General features: G+C 51.6%; 1 protein-coding gene across 1 annotated transcript; it reads left to right on the top strand.

Moving 5' to 3' along the window:
* Window positions 1–5,436: 5,436 nt before the first annotated feature.
* VSIG4 (V-set and immunoglobulin domain containing 4) lies at window positions 5,437–16,576 on the top strand. The gene is made up of 5 exons (XM_044682891.1): window positions 5,437–5,586; window positions 9,902–10,261; window positions 12,913–13,191; window positions 13,763–13,831; window positions 16,512–16,576. The coding sequence occupies exons 1-5, from the start codon at window positions 5,532–5,534 to the stop codon at window positions 16,574–16,576; spliced, it is 828 nt and encodes a 275-aa protein (XP_044538826.1). The 5' UTR covers window positions 5,437–5,531.
* Window positions 16,577–16,846: the final 270 nt, after the last annotated feature.

Here is a 16,846-nt window from a genome sequence, read left to right on the forward strand (position 1 = left end):
GAAGGTAGTGAGCTCCCTGTCAAGTGAAAGTGTTCAAGCAGAGGCTGAGTGTCACCCTGCCAGAGGCAGATAAGTGAAATAGATGCCCTCTGGGGACATTGCTAGTCCCCTACATGAGCTACACTGAGGATTGCTGTTATCTGAACATGAATTATAGCTTCCCAAGCTTCACACTGAGCTTCTTTCATCTTACGGTACGTGAGGGCATAGCTCAGAATCCCATCCTCCTCCTCCAGGCAGCCCTTCCTGGTGTCTAAATCCTCTACAATTCGCCTGTCTGTTTCCCAGGAGCACTGAATGTCAGACCTTCAAGGGCCCTTAGAGGCCATCGAGTCTTCATTTTACTGAGAAGGAAACTGAGGCCTGGAGAGGAAAAATAATTGGCCCAAGTTCTCAAAATAAATGAACAAGTCAGGACTGGAACCCAGATCTCATTCACTGTGTGCCGTGCCAAACCACAAAGACTAATGGGAGCTGAGGCTACACTGAGAGATGGGGCTTCTGGGCCCAGAGAACTGAGTTCTGTTTGAGTCGAAGGGCACCGATGAACAGGAAACCATCGAGGTGAGGAGTGCGAGGATGCAGAACCAGGATGGTGATGGACCCAGATGCCAGGCCGGATATTTAGCCCAGGGAAGAGCTGACTCGAGGGAGATGTGGAGACACGCTCGGATATTGCAGAAGGGCTGGCACGGGAAAGAAAGATTCCATTTGTTCTCCGCGGCCTCCAAGGGGAGCCAAAGAGGGAAGGATTCACAGTTGGGGTCAAAATCCACGTCCTAACACTCTGAGCTGCCTCCAGGCTGGAGGTCTGCTAGTGGAGACTGGATGGCCCCCCAGCGGGTATGTGCCAGGCCTGAGACTTGAACTGATGTGCACTGGAATTGCTCTTATTTTTCAGTGGATTGTTTTGAACTCTTCCCTTCTGTCTTAGAATCAGTGCTACATCCTGGTTCCAAGGCAGAAGAGCGGTAAGAGCTAAGCAATGGGGGCGAAGTGACTCGCCCAGGGTCACCCAGCTAGGAAGTGTCTGAGGTAGAATTTGAACTCGGGATCTCCCGTCTCTAGGCATGACTCTCAATCCATTGAGTCGCTTTCAGTGGATTTTGCGGGGGATCCATCCCATGCTTTCATCAGAACCTTCTGGAGAGGAAAATCCCTTTCCCAATGGAGATCAGTAGATATTGGCATTCCCCAGGGCTTCTCTGCCAACCATGGTCTAGGAGAGCTGCCAAGAGTACTGAAAATTGAAGGTGACTTACCTAGGGTCATCCAACAAATATGGGCTAAATGGGGGACTTGAACCCATTTTCCTGACTCCTGGGCTCAGGAAAGACTTCATTCATTAAACAGTATCACTTCTTTTCTATTAGATTTCTTTCTTTCCAAAGAGATAATCATTGAGGAGCCAAGATGGCGGCTTAGTAGCAGTGAAAGCTGAAACCTCTCTGATAGTCCTTCCAAAGAAATATCATTTGAGAGGTGTGGCCAATATTGGGAGCCCTAATACCATTTCTGGGTTCCAGGTCATTTCCCTATTTGGCGATAAGCTCAGTGAATGAAGCCCTGTGTTCAAATCCTGCCCTTACCGAGACTTTGCCTCAGTGACCTCATCTGTAAAATCAGGTGGTTGGATCCCATGGCCTCTAAGGTCCTACTCAACTTGAACTCCCTGTTCCTAGGATAGTCAGAGTGGTGAGAGTTCCGCAATCTCAGTCAGATAAAGGAAGAGGGAGGTCCTGGGCAGCCCCAACCTCTTGGAAAGAGAAGACAGCCCATATGGCCCATAATGCTCGGGGATCCACCATCATATGGGGAAAGGGAAGACTTGGGCTAAGACCTCTGCATTGCCATCTACTGTTTAGAAAGTGGAGGTCCGATGGGCCAAAGGAGATCTCCTCTCTAGAACCCTCCATGTTGATTTCCTTGTGGGGCTCTTTGGATGCCATGATGGTTCCTTGGGCTCACCTTCCCAGGAAGGCCAGAAGATCGCCTATCTAGCTATCCCTGCTCCAGTCCTCTTCTGAGGGGAGGACACACCATTGGGTACCCCCAAAAGGCGTATGCTTGCTTAGGTGAGTCCTTGGAGCGCCAGAGGTACTCTGCAATAGCAAGGCCAAGTTCTTATCCCTTCCAAGAGGAGTCCAGGCCATTGGCGGGTGCGATGATCTACAGGTGGGACTCCTAGACAGGGGACAGTTCTGTCCATTGTCATTCACGTGGCTTTGTATTCTCCACTGACGACAGTCCTGTGTATATTCATTTTGATCAAGAATGGTTGGGGGGGGGGCAGCTAGGTGGCTCAGTGGATTGAGAGTCAGGCCTAGAGAAGGGAGGTCCTGGGTTCAAATCTGGCCTCAGACACTTCCCAGCCGGGTGACCCTGGGCAAGTCACTTGACCCCCATTGCCTAGCCCTTACCGCTCTTCTGCCTTGGAACCAATACACAGTGTTGATTCTGAGACAGAAAGGAAGGGATTAAAAAGTGAAGAGTGGTTCCATGAGAGCTGGGTACCCTTTTACCCATATCTAGGAGCCTCAGACCTTTATTTGAGCTAGATGTTGAGATTTCCCAGAGTAAACTGTGGGCAGGGGGAATACAAATCCCAACATTGTTGATTTTGGGGGAGTCCCTGAGATTAAGCCTGGTTCAGGGAGGCCCCGGGTTCTTAACCTGGAGGCCATGACCTTGTTTTGAAAAAGGGACTTGGCTAACTGCATTTCAAATAAAATGGGGGCCCCTGGGGGCCCTCCGCGTGTTCTCGGACGATACAGAGAAGAGATCTGCAGGCTTCTGCAGATGACCAAAGGGGCCCATTCCCCAAAAGGAAGAGAAGAATCTGTGATGGGGGGCCGCTGGGTGGCTCAGTGGATAGAGAGCCAGGCCTAGAGATGGGAGGTCCTGGGTTCCAATGTCACATCAGACACTTCCCAGCTGGGTGACCCTGGCTAAGTCACTGAACCCCCATTGCCTGGCCCCTACCGCTCTTCTGCCTTGGTCTCGATTCCAAGACAAGGGTTTAACAAAAACTCCCAACAGCAGCCCCGTGAGCAATGAACAGGGCCGCAGGGGTCACAGGGATGCCGTACCGAAGGCCCCTTGTTAACTGTTGAGTGATGGAGAAGCGGGAGTTGTCGATGGGATGAGAAAACCCTTCGCCAGAGTACTTGTCCTGGCATCCTGCGGGGTAGAGGGAGGACGGGTATTTCGGCCATCTTGTCGGTGAGGATGTTGGGGTTCAGAGACGGGTTCCCCAGACTTGCCTGGGATCCCACTGCCAGTGTGAGTCGGAGGCAGGACTTGAACTCGGGTTTTCCTGGTCCTTGGGCCAACTCTCAGTGCACACTCTGTTGCCCTGCCTCAAGGGAGGGAGACCAGCCTGATTGCATCCATTCTCCAGATGAGCACCCTGTGGCTAGAGAGCAGCCAGAGTGGCATTCAAATGCTGCTCTCTCCCTAGGCCAAGTCTAGGGTTCTTTCTAGGGGAAAAGATGGGCCAGCAGAGCACCAAGCAGATTCCAGAGGCCGTGTCGGTAGGCATCAGGAAGAGGGAGAAGACTTTGGGGACAATGGCTGGGATGAGGCTGTTTCTGGAGTTGGCTCTCATGGCCTGCTTCTCCTCTGGAAGAGACCCAATAGGTGGCCCTCGTTTGACAGATGAGGAAATTGGGGCCCGGGGCAGGGGAGAAGGGACTTGCCCAAGGTCTCACATATAGGAGTGACGGAACCTCAGAGGTCATCTAATACAGTGGCTTGTTTATGGGGCAGTTAAGTGACACAGTGGTCAGGGCTCTGGGCTTAGAGGCAGGAAGAGCTGAGTTCAAATCCTGCTTCAGACCCGTAATAGTTCTGTGACTCTGGGCAAGTCACTTAACCTCTGTCTGCTTCAGTTTCCATAACTGTAAAATGGGGTTCATAGCAGCCCCCACCTCCCCTCGAGGTGGTTGTTGAGATAGTCATTATAGAGGACTATGCACCATGCCTAGCACAAAGCATCAGAGAATGCCAACTAGTGTTGTTTTATAGATGAGAAACTGAGAGCTGGGCAATGGGGAGTAGGGTCGCACAGTCAGAGGCATCGTGAGCAGCATTTGAACCCAGGTCTTCCTCCCATCCAAGATCTCACAGCTAGTAAATGGTAGGATTTCCACATCCTCCCTTCTGGTGCCTGTTCACTATATGACCGTGGAGAAAGCACTTAACTTCTCTGGACCTCAGTTTTCTCACCTGTACATTGGGTACAATAATGCCTGAAGTGTCTACAGGAGGGTTCTTGAGGCGCTCAGATGAGATCTCAAGGCATTTTCTGAATTCCACAGAGCTACAGCAATGCCAGCCATTGTTGTTCCAGCATTCTTAAATGGACGAGAGTACATTTTCCATTTTCATGCACAGGAGCTTAGACAGAAACAGCCCCAGAACAAATGGCAGCCCTGCTCTTCTGGAACGTTCAGGCTTTGGGCACACCAGTGGGGGGAAATGAATGGTTTTTTAAGACTTGAGAAACAGCATTGAGGGGCAGCTGGCTGGCCCAGTGGATAGAGAGCCAGGCCCAAAGATGGAAGGTCCTGGGTTCGAATGTGGCCTCAGACACTTCCTAGCTGGGTGATCCTGGGCAAGTCACTTATCCCCCGTTGTCACCTAGCCTTCTGCCTTGGAACCAATACACAGTGTTGACTCTAAGATGGAAGGTGAGGGGTTAAAGAAAGTGCTATGGGGCAGCTAGCTGGCCCAGTGGATAGAGAACCAGGCCTGGAGAAGGGAGGTCTCGGGTTCAAATTGGGCCTCAGATGCTTCCTAGCTGTGTGACCCTGGGCGAGGGTCTTCATCTCTCAGGGCCTCATGGAGGAGACTTTTGGAGGCTGAGTAGCAGAGAAGATGGAGGACCTCATTCTCTCCCATTCCCACCCCAGGGACACCTCTTGCCCTGGAAGCATGGGTCCGAGTACCCATAACTCTGTGTTTCCTTCCATCGCTGTTGTCGCTCAGCCAACAGCTGAGCGGGGGAGATTTCTCGCTTTGCCACCAGGGTTTGGGAGAAGCAAGAGATGATCTGAAATCCAGGGAGGCCACGGCTTCTTGGGGGGGGGCACTGGGGGGCAGGGAGATGGGCCAGCCCCTTGGGGGTTAGCGAGACCCTGGGCTAGTAGAGGTTTGACCTTTGGCCATCCTCCCACCCCCGGATCCCGCAGGCCCCTGTCCAGGGCCCCCGAGGAAACACCGACCCATTGGCCACCCGGCCGCCCCGCCGGGGAGATCAAAGCCTGCTGGGCTCTGTTTCAGAGAAAGTCAATACCCCTGGAAGGGGAGGAGGGAGGGGGCGGCCTCACCCACACGGCTGCCACCCCAAGCCCAGAGCTAACTAGCCCCCCTCACACTCTCATGACTCATCCTAAAATAAGGAAGGAAGGGGGATAGGCAGTGGGACTGGGAACTGAGCGAGACACAACAGAGAAGGAAGGCGGCGAGCTCGCCAGGTCCCAAAGCTGTGGCCACCGGCAGGGAGAAGGCAGCAGTGGGCAACGATCGCCATGGCGCTCTTCCTGGGACTGGCTCTCCTGGCCCACCTTCCACAGCTCCTGCATGGTAAGAGGCGGCCCAGGGCCCCCTTGGCTCCTGGGCCGGAGGAGCTCCCTTCTCCCTGACCTGGGTCCTTTGTTGCAAAGGGAACTGGGCACCGAGTAGCCATCGGGCAACCCTGAAGGAAGGGCCAGGCCTCCCGGAGGTGTGGTCAAGGGCAGAGAGGACCGCATCTGGTGCCAGGAGATAGGGAGTCGAGGGCCTTGCCTTCCTGGGCTGGCTCTTTCTCCATCTGAGGAGAGCCCCGGTGGCGCCGCCTCCATCAGGCAGCACTGGGGACTGGGCTTTGCCTGTTTGAAGTCTCAGCCAAGGCTGCCTCTGGAAGGATCCAGAGCCAGGGGCCCGAAGACCTAGCCCCAAAGCTCCACTTGGAGCGACTTTGGGCAACTTTGGGCAAGCCCCTTCCCCTCCCTGGGCCTCGGTTTCCCCTTTGGTCAAACAAGGGTTGACCTGCTATGCTGTGAAGGCTTTGAAGCACCAGAGAAATCCGAGTTCTTGTTATTAAGATTATTAGTCACAATCAGAGGAGGTGACCACTTGGAGACGGGACTTGGACCAGCAGTGAACTCAGGAAGTCCTGGGTTCAAATCCTGCCTTCCGTTCTGTTTCCTCCTCTATTAAAAAGAGGGGCTTGGCCTCGGTGGCCTCTAAAGACTCCTTCTGGGCCGTAGGCTAGGCTCCTTGGGGGCAAATCGCATTGCTTTGGGAAGGCCCAGGGGAGCAGGCTCCATCCGCTAAAGCAACTGTTGCCTAGGGAAGAGAGAGAATGGGCAATTCGGCCAGGGTCGCTCAGCGTCAGGGACTTGACCTCGTGTGTTCTTGCTTGAGAGCCTCCCCAAATGCCGGGCTCTCGGGGCAGTCTGAAGGGCCCCCCCCCGCCTCCCCTTGTCCCACTGGAGCCTCATGGCTTTGACAAAGGCTATATACGGGGCCCATTCAAAACGGAGCCTCCCAGTCCACCAGGGCTGACATTTGAGGCTGTTATCTGTCACCGGCCCGAGCGGTAAGGAGTTCTCCAGCCTCGTGGTGGGGCCGGAGGCTTCAGCTTGTAGTTTCAGCTCGGCTTTTTATCTACTTGGACTTGGACGGGGTACCTCTGTACCTCGGTTTCCTCATCCGTAAAATTCAAGGCTAGAGGACCTGATTCAGACTGGTGGGTCCTTCACTTCCCTTCCAGCTGTGATATTTCAGGTTCTGGGTTCCAACTTGGCACCCCAAGTTCTATGGCTCCTCTCAGTTTGCCCACTCTCTCTTCCGAAATGGCGAATGACGAGGTAGCAGGGAAGCAGCGGGGCACTTGGGAGCTGCCGTGGAGACCGTGGGGGCCCACCGGCTGCTGGAAGAGGGTAAGCAAAGGGGAGGCTGGGTCCGCCAAAGACCCGCTTCTCCTTTCCGCCCCTGCCAGGTCCTCTCGATGGGCCTTGGAGTGAGAGCGATTCCTTCCATTTGACCCCAAGCCTCTTCCCATCATTCCAGTCATCAGCCAACTATTGTTGGTCCTGGCATTTGCCCCAGGCTCTCCCGACAGCATCCTTGTGCCAGGGGGAATGCCAGGATTATTTACATCTTACAATCTGGGCCCAGAGAAGGGCCACACACACATCAAGGCCAGAACAGGCCGGGGCTGGCCTTGAGCCCTGTGGGGCCCATCGCTTGTCCTTTGACCTTTTCTTGTTGGTCTTGTGAAATCTGGGACTCCACACCGAGGGCAAAGTGGGAAAGGAGGGATCCCTTGACTGCAGTCCCCTCTTGAGGCCTCTCCCTATCTCTGGAGCTGCCCCTTCTGGCCCGGGTCCGAGCCCACCCGTCCTGGGACAAGGGCCTGCTGGGAGCCAGTGATTGATTCTCGGGGGGGGGTCTTCAGAATGGGGCCTCCCTGTCTGAGAGATGTCAGTAGCTCAGCAAGAGTGGGCGGGGCTGTGGGTGGACTGGGATACCTTTCCAGGATCCCTGGAACCCCATTCGTTGGGTTTGTAAGATGGGGTACAGTTGGTTTCCATTTCCATTTCAATGGGAAGTGGCGATTTGAGGTAAAGAGGCAAAAGAATCCCACTGGTTCTGCAGATCGCGAGAGCCCGTAATCCCTCAGAGATCTAGTCCAGACGCCCCATTTACGCTAGGGGAAAACGAGGTGGACAGAGGGAAAGAGACTGGCCCAAGGCCATAGTAAGTGCCCAAGAGAGCTCCCTATTCGAACCCAGGTCCGTTTCCAAACTCCCTGCCCTTTAAACTCTTCTCTCCCCTACATAGCTTTGCTAGAAGAGTCCTAGAGCTGGGATGGGCCTTGGAACATAGATTCCCAGGTCTGAGAAGGAGCCCGGAACCCAGAATCACGGCAGGGCTGGTGGGAGCTTTAGAGCACAGGATGTCAGAGTGAGCTGGAACATTCTACTATCGAATGTCAGAGCTGGGAAGGACCTCAGATTACTGGAGAGTCTCGAGGCCAGGAGGGAACTTAGAGCAGGAACCTTAGAACTTGGGACCATTGACCTAAGGTTAAGGGCAAGAGAGAGGCAGCAGGCCCAGTGGCGATTTCCGTGAAGTGGTTTGCCCTGCCCCCATTTCCAGTAAGGTTAGGGACTTTGCTTAAGCCTCCCAGCTCAGGGCTAGGGAAGGGGCTGCCAGGGCAGTCCTGGTTTGAGGTCACGGCTCCCACAGAACATAAACGTGAGCTCCTTGAGAAGAGGAGCTCTGCCATTTGGGGGGATCCTCCAGCACCTAGGACAGAGGCAGTCATGATAGTTGCTCAATAAATGATCGGATTGCTTGTTTTACTTGTTTGCTCGATGTGAGGAAGAGAAGGGTGTGCCAGGGCCAGACACAAGAGGGTCCCGCTCGCCCGCCGTCTTGCTCTCCATTGTGCACCTACATCGTGCTACCCGAGAAGAGCAGAAAAGAGGAAAGAGCTCTGATGCTTACTGCCTGGGGGGCCTTGAGCAAATCCCTTCTCCCCAGCCTCAGTTTCCCCCTCTGTAAAATCAGGGGCCAGACTAAGTGGCCTCTGAGGTCCTTTCCAGCTCTAGCTGACCCTATGATGTTGGAGGGAGGGAGTCCCTAGTGCTTCCACCCTTGTGAGCTCCACACTTTGGAGAGAAGGATGCTGGCTTTTCAAATTGTGGGGAGGATGGTTGGAATTGTGGGGAAAGTGGTGATGAGGGTAATGGGGAAGAGAACAAGGAAGTTCACTCCAGCTAGACTAGCCCACGCTCTCCTCTTCGCAGCTGCCATTTACCCCTCTTAGCCACTCTCTTCAAGTCAGCCAATCCTCAGGGCTCCGAGGCTGATTCTCAGTTCTCTCTAGTCATGACAGAGTAAGTTTTGAGATGGGGAAAGGGAAGAGAGAGTGGAGTGGAGAGAATTTCTTCTCCCCTCCTTTCCTCTCCTCTCCTCTCCTCTCCTCTCCTTTCTTCTCCTCTCCAGTCCTCTCCTTTCCTTTCCTCTCCTCTCTTTTCCTCTCCTCTCCAGTCCTTTCCTCTCCCCTATGATGTTGGAGGGAGGGAGAAAGGAGAGAACTAAAGCTCCTGCCTGGGGTTTTCTAGTTCCTGGGAGAATAATGGGCAAACTGTCTAGAAAAGCAATGGAGGGGCACCTAGGTAACTCAGTGGATTGAGAACCAGGACTACAGCCTCAGATGCTTCCTAGCTGTATGACCCTGGACAAGTCCCTTACCCCCCATTGCCTAGCTCTTACCACTCTTCTGCCTTGGAATCAATACACCCTATTGATTCTGAGACAAAAGATAAGGATTTAAAGAGGAGAGAAGAGGAGGAGAGGGGAGGAGAGGAGAGGAAAAGAGAGGAGAGGAAGGGAGACGAAAGGAGGGGAGGGGAGAGGAGAGGAAAGGAAAGGAAAGGAGAAGAAAGGAGGGGAGAGGAGAGGAAAGGAAGGGAAAAGAGAGGAGGAGAGGATTGGAGAGAACAGGAGAGGAGAGGAAAGGGAAAGAGAGGAGGGGAGAGGAAAGGAGAGGAAAGGCAAGGAAAGGAGGGGAGAGGAAAGGACTGGAGAGGAGAAGAGAAGAGAGGAGAGGAAAGGAAGGCAGAGGAGAGGACTGGAGAGGAGAGGAAAAGAGAGGAGAGGAAAGGAAAGGAAAGCAATGGGATGGAGTGGAAAGAGACTGGGCTCTCTCCCAGCTCTGACTGTCACTAACTGTATGAGCTGAGGTAGGATCCTCAGTTTCCCCACTTGCAAAGTATGTACAATAATACACTCCCTACCTCAGAGGGTTGCAGCTGCTGCTGGAAAAAGGAACTTTGGCAACTATGACGCATTAGAACAATGATTGGTAGCATGATTATAATTATTTCTATACCTCATTTCCCAGCTGTCCCCACCTTGGAAGGACCTCCCCAAATAACTGGCCCCTGGAAAGGGAATCTCAAAATCGCCTGCACTTATCGTCCCATGGAAGGTTACACCCAAGTCCTAGTGAAGTGGTTGATACAGCAGGATAGTAACCCCGAAACCACCATCTTCTTGCGCGATTTGTCTGGGGACCACATTCAGCAGGCCAAGTATCGAGGCCGAATACAGGTGAGCAGAGAGACCCCTGGAGATGTGTCCCTGGAACTGGCCACCTTGGAGATGGATGATAGGGGTCGCTATCTGTGTCAAGTCACCTGGAAGATCCCTGATGGTAGACTGAAGATGACAGAGAGGACCACAGAACTTCAGATCAAAAAACGTGAGTGTGGGACATGGGGAGAAGTCTTAGGATAGAACGTTACACTCACACTCTAGAGTGGAGGTTCTAAAGTCTCTTCCAGCCATAAAGGTCTATATTCTCGTAGCACTGCCATTCGATGTCCTAAGGTCCTTCTCGGTTCTAACATTCTGTGCTCTAAAATCCTGGTGCAACATTCCATGCTCTTGAGCCTCTCTCAGCTCTGAAATTTTCTGTTCTAAGATCTCTTCCAGCCCAAACATTTTCTCTTCTAAGAATCCTCCCAGCTCAGACATTTTGTGTTCTAAGGTTCCTTCCACCTCTGACTTCTCCCAGCTCTAATAGTCCATGTTCTAAGTCTCCACCCAGTTCTGATATTCCACGTTCTAAAGCCTCTTTATTTTATTTCTTTACTAATTTGTCTAAATTTTATAAAACCAAGAAAGCATTTCCCTATTTGAAGAAAAAAGAAGATAATACACAAATGAAACCACAAATCTTTTAAACGGTTGGCTTACTTTTCTTCAAATCTACCCAAGAAATCCCATCATCCACTAGTGTCCCCAGCCCATCCCCAGCCTCCCTGCATCACAGAAAGTATCTGCCGAGAGACCAACGTGTGCAAATAAATTAAGTCTTTCATGTCTGACCTTTCAGTTCACTTTGCAGAGGTAATATTCACAGTTTATTCTTCCAGTATTAATTCCGTGGCTGGGTGTAATGTTCTCCTGCTTCTGCTCATTTTGCTATTAATTATCTCATGGAGTTCTTTCCAAGTTTTTAAAAGTTAGTCTGCTCATTGTTGCTTATTCTGTCACGATCTTATACCACAGTTTGTTGAGCCACTCCCCGGCTGATGAGCATCCCATCAATTTCTGGGCCTTTGCCACCACAGAGAGAGCTGCTAGAAATATTTTGGAATATATGGCTTCTTTTCCACTTTCCCTGATCTCCTTGAGAAATGGACCCAGCAATGGAGCTAAGAGTATACACAGTTTTATCACTCTCTGCGTGTAATTCCAAACTGCTCTCCAAAATGGTTGGACCAGTTCACAGCTCCACCAACAATGCATTAGTATCCCCATTTTCCCACACCCCCTCCTACGTTTGTCATTTTAGCCAGTCTGATGGATGTGAAGTGATATCTCGGAGTTGTTTTGGTTTGTATTTCTCTAATTAGTAGTGATTTAAAGCACTTTTTTCATATGCCTCCATATGGCTTTGACTTCTTCATCTAATAAGTGTCTGCTCGTATATTTGCCCATTCATCAAATGGGTGATAACCCTTCTGCTTATAAATTTGAACAAGTTCTCTATATCTTTGATTTATTTCTTTTTAAACCCTCACCTTCCATCTTAGAATCAGTAGTGTGTATTGGTTCGAAGGCAGAAGATCAGTAAGGGCTAGGCAATGGGGGTTAAGTGACTTGTCCTGGGTCACCCAGCTAGGAAGTGTCTGAGGCCAGATTGGAACCTAGGATTGGAATCCCATCTCGAGGCCTGGCTCTCCATCCACTGAGCCACCCAACTACCCCCTCTCTATATCTTTTAGATAGGAGGCCTCTATCTGAGAAGCTATCCGTAAAATTTTTTCCTCCTTCTAAAATCTTGGCAGCATTTGTGTTATTTGTACAAAAACTTATAATGCACTCCAAATGATCCATTCTGCATTTCGCAGTGCTCTCCATCTCTTGTTGACTCACAAATTCCTCTCTATCCAGGAATCTGGTACGTACGGTGTTCCCTGTTCCTCTAATTTACTTATGCTATCTTTTATGTCTAGATTGTGTGTCCATTTTGATCTCATCTTGGTGAAAGGTGTAAGATACTGGTCTATACCGAGTTTCTGCCAAACTAGCTTCCAGTTGTCCCAGCAATTTTTACCTAATAGAGAATTCTTATTCCCCATGGTTTTGTCAGATACAGGTTTACTATGATCAGAGCCCTTTGTGGTCTGTCTGTTCTGCTGATCTACCCGTCTCCTTCTTAGCCAGGACCAGATAGTTTTGATACTTACTGCTTTATAAACCAGCTTAAAGTCTGGTACTGCCACACCTCCTTCTTTTATGCTTTCGTCCATTAATTCTTTGGATATTCTTGATCTTTTCTTTTTCCAAATGAATTTTGTTACTGTTTTTTCTAACTCAATAAAAAAAGTTGTTGGTAATTTAATTGGGATGCCATTGAATAAGGAAATTAGTTAAGGTGGGTCTGACCCTGTATATTCTCAAATTGTATACAATAAAATTGTATGACATTGTATGGTCTCTCTCTGCACTGACTCTATAAGTCTAATAGCCTTTTCTGCTCTGACAGTGTGTGTTCTAAGGCCTCTCCCACTTCTGACACTCCCAGTTCTGAGGCCCCTCCCAGCTCTGACCTCAGGGTCAGTGATGTCCCTGACATTCTGCGCTGCACACTGGTTTCAGGCTCTGGCTGACCTTCCCTGTTCTAAGATGGCGCTGGCCTTTGCCCTGACTCTGTGCATCCTTCATAGCTTTCTTTTTGCCCTTTTCCTTCCTGTCTTCCTCCATCCCTTGCTTCTGCCACCCTACCATGGCTTTGCTTTTTGCCCACACTCAGTCCTCCAGTCGCGGCCACCCTAGGCCAATCCCCTGGGGAGATGGCGCCCCTCTCTCTTCCCTGACCCTTTCCTATTGTCCCTCCACCAGTTCCAGCCTCCAAGCCCCTAGTGACCACCGGCTCTGGCTATGGCTTCAAGGTGCCCCAGGGTATGAGAATCAGCCTTCTGTGCCAGGCCAAAGGCTCTCCGCCGATCACCTACAAGTGGTACAAAGAGGAGCCGGATGGCACCCAAACCCGGGTGGCTAACCTGGGCACCCTCCTCTTCAAGCCCGCCGTGCTCTCCGACTCTGGGTCCTACTTCTGCATAGCCAAGGCTCGCGTTGGCCCTGAGCAGCAAAGTGACGTTGTTCAGTTTGTGGTCACAGGTGAGCCCCCCGTTGTCCCTGGCTGGGGCCCCTGGGGAACCTGGCTTCTCTCTTGGATCTGTCTTTGCTTGCCCTGTGATTCTGGCAAGTCGTCTTCCCCCAAAGGCCAAGGGTAGACTTACCTCTCAGGGAAATGGGACTGCCAACCCCTTCTCAAAATCCGTAAGCAGCAGGCACACGGAAGAGATGTGGCTGGCCAGTCTATCTGGCAAACAAGCGGTCAATCCATCTGGCAGGGCACAAAGGAAGACAAAGAGACAGAGACCTTCCCGGCCCTCAAGCAGCTTCCAGGGGAATGGTTCCATCCAAGCTAGTGGCAGAAGCTGTTATAGGGAGGTGTCACAGACAGCATGGCATTATGGGAAGGGCACTAGATGAAGAGGCCCAGCCGAACTTTGAGGTGAAGGGCAAAGCGAGGGCCAGAAGAGCTGGAGAGTGTCTGCTCTGGCTCCCATAATCCTTCCTGGACCCTTGGCCTCCAGCTGTTGTCCGTGGAGTGGGATGAGGGGAAGAGGGGGCAAGGCAGAAAAGAGGATGGGCCTAACTGGCCCCCCATCACCTCCCCTGGCAGATCCTTCCAAGAAGCCCACAACAGAGCTCCAGCCTGGGATGCTGACAACGACGGCAACCCCCCTGGAAGGTGAGTCCTACGGGGGGCTGGGGGGAGATGCCAAGGACTTCTGGGCAACCATGAGAAGGATGATGGGGACTGGCTCCCTCCTGAGGGCACACTCAGGAATACAGAGGAGACATCAGAGAGGGCAGCATGTAGGTACGAAGGACACCATCACTAGGCTCTTGAGCCTGGGCGGCGCATAGAGCGCCAGACGTGGAGTCAGGAAGACTCACCTTCATGAGTTCAAATCTGGCTTCAGATGCTTCTTAGCTGTGTGACTCTGGACAAGTCACCTAACTCCGTTTTCCTCCGTTTCCCCCTCTGTCAAATAAGCTGGAGAAGGAGATGGCAGGCCATCCCAGTATCTTTGCCAAGAAAACTCCGAATAGGGTCATCAGGAGTCAGTCCCTACTGAAATAACTGAATGACAGTGAATCTGGGCAGGTGGCCTTGTCCAACCTCAGTAGCCTCACCTGCAAAATGGGATGCAAAATCATCTCTGAATTACTTAAGGGAATTTGGTGAAATGTAAAGGGACCGTAGAAATGTGAGCTACTTTTATGCCTCGTATCTCTGCCCTGGTTATTCCATATGGGACTAAAAGATGTCCATTGGACACAATCCCTTCCCTCGAGGAGTTGACAATCCGAAGGGAAAGCCCTGCCACTTTGGGCTGGAGCAGAAGGCCTACATTCCAAAGGAAAAGGCCCACATCCTTGGAGAAAGGCCAAGATGGGGAAGTGAGGGTCAGCGATGAGGAAAGAGAGGGGAGGAAACAGCTTTCATTCAGTCAGTCAGACGTTGATATAATATGATCACATCATCGCAGGATTTAGAGAGGAAACTGAGGCCCAGGGAGGGGAAGAGACTTGCCCAAGGCCGCGTATTGGCTCCTAGATTTAAGGCTGGAGGAAGGGCCCTCAGAAGCTGGACAGCTAGCTCAACCCCCTCATTTTACAAATTGTGGAACCAACCTTCCAGCTCTGGCCCTCTAACCAGGGGGCAGCCAACCAGCACCTTGAATAAAATATTGGCCTTGGAGTCAGGAAGACTTGAGTTTGAATCCTGCCTCACACCCTGGACAAGCACTGAGACTCTCCATACCTCGGTCTTCTCATCCGCAAAATGGGGATAATAATAGCATGTACCTGTCAGGGTTGTGGTGAGGATCCAATGAGACAATACGCAGACAGTCCATTATATACTAGTTGCTATTGTCGTTACTGTTATCATTTTTAACCTGCAGGACCAGGTCTCTTTTGACCACAATAAGCTGTCTCTGTAAGAGAGAGCTAGCTTTGGAGTCCAAAGACCTGGGTTTGCATCCTGACTCTGCCATACTACCTGTATGACCTTGGGCAAGTCACTTCTCTTCCCCGGGACTCAGTTTCCTCCTCTGTAAAAATGAAGGGGGTTGGATCAATGGCCCATGAGGGCACTTACAGGTCTGGGTCTGATCACCCTAATATCCCTTCTGACTCAGTGGCCAGAGAAACGGGGTAGCATTTGACTTGGGTCTTAGAAGATGGGTAGGAATTTGCCAGGCAGAGATGGGGAAATGAATGAAGTGGCCTCAGACACTTCCTACCTGGGTGACCCTGTGCAAGTCCCTTAACCCCCATTGCCCAGGCCTTCCCACTCTTCTGCCTTGGCCGGTTCTAAGATGGAAGGTAAGGGGTTAAAACAAAAGCCATGGGGGAATGGAAGATTGAGGACATTTCAGACAGAGGGACTTGCATGAGCACAGGCATGGCGGTGGGAACGTACAGTGTGTCTCGAAGGGACCGGAAGAGGAAAGCCACTCAAAATCAAGGAGGGAGTTTTGTCATTCAGGAGCCCTCGATGCCAGGGAAATCACAGCTCCGGGGCTGAGCCCTGGGAGGATTTTCACAGATTCAGTCTGATAAAAGCTGGGCCGAAGGCCTTGAGGAAGGGCCTTGAGGAAGGGCCAGGGGGACTAGCTTGGGCCTCAGAGCACCGTTTGGTGTCTGCCTCCCACATAGCAACCTGAAGCCAGGCAACCAGAGATGTCACATGATCCCCGCCAGAGGAGCGAGGCCGAAAGAAACAGCCTTGCCGAGCCCTGGCTCCTTGAGAAGAGCATCTGCGCTAACAGCAGCTTGTGCGGCCTCTAAAGAATGCCGGGATTGCTTGCCATTGTCGCTCCGGTTGTAGAGAGACGCAGGGCCTCCCTCTCTGCTCAGTCCTCTCGATTTCGCTGTGCCTCAGTTGTTTCTCAGGGGTGTCCGACCCTTGGTGACCCCATTTGGGGCTTTCTTGGCAGAGATATTGCAGTGCTTTGCCGTTTCCTTCTCCAGCTCATTTTGCAGAGGAGGAAACTAAGGCAAGCAGGATGATTTTCCCAGGCCAGGGTCACACACATAGAGAGTGGCTGAGGCGCAGGTCTTCCTGTCTCCAGGCCCAGGGCTCTATGTACTGCAGCGCCACCAAGCGGTCGGTTGCTCTTTATGGTTAGTCTCAAATCCTTCAGGCCTTTGAGCCTATTTCTGTTTATGGCTGTGAGAGCCATCAGGGAATGGCAAAGATTTGCATGAGACTTCAGAGCCTCGATGCCAAGTCGAGTTCCAGCTGTGGGACTTGTGACTGTGAGTAGGTCACTCGAACCTCTTCAGGCCTCAGTTTCCTCACTTGTGAAACAGACCGTATGATGCTTGCAGTACTCATCTCAGTTTGTAAATTGCAGAACACGTGGCCCACGCCTTCAGCCTTTGCTTCCGGAAAAATGAGCCTGACCCCACAGTGGCATAGTGAAAAGAACATTGATCTAGGATCAGAGGACTTAAGTTCAGATATCACTTGTGCAACTCTCTGGGCAGAGGGCGGGTGACCTGGAGCAAGTCATTTAGTTCACTTCTGCTGGGCCTCAGTTTCTCCTCTATGAAATGAGCTAGATAATTCGTCCTTCCTGCCTTCCCTTTCTCTTTCTTTCCTTCTTTTTCTTTCTCTTTTCTCTCTTTCAGTTTTCTCTTTCTCTCTTTTCTCCTTTTTCTCTCTTTCTCTCTTTTCCTTCCTTCTTTC

This window comes from Gracilinanus agilis, chromosome X, assembly GCF_016433145.1.
Source record: "Gracilinanus agilis isolate LMUSP501 chromosome X, AgileGrace, whole genome shotgun sequence".
Taxonomy (NCBI): Eukaryota; Metazoa; Chordata; class Mammalia; order Didelphimorphia; family Didelphidae; genus Gracilinanus; species Gracilinanus agilis.

Excerpts from the sequence above, each read along its gene's own strand:
- VSIG4 (XM_044682891.1), top strand. The coding sequence starts at position 5,532 with ATGGCGCTCTTCCTGGGACTGGCTCTCCTGGCCCACCTTCCACAGCTC. Across the intron at positions 10,262-12,912 it reads AGAACTTCAGATCAAAAAAC|TTCCAGCCTCCAAGCCCCTA; the intron begins GTGAGTGTGGGA and ends TCCCTCCACCAG. Across the intron at positions 13,832-16,511 it reads GACGGCAACCCCCCTGGAAG|AACACGTGGCCCACGCCTTC; the intron begins GTGAGTCCTACG and ends TGTAAATTGCAG.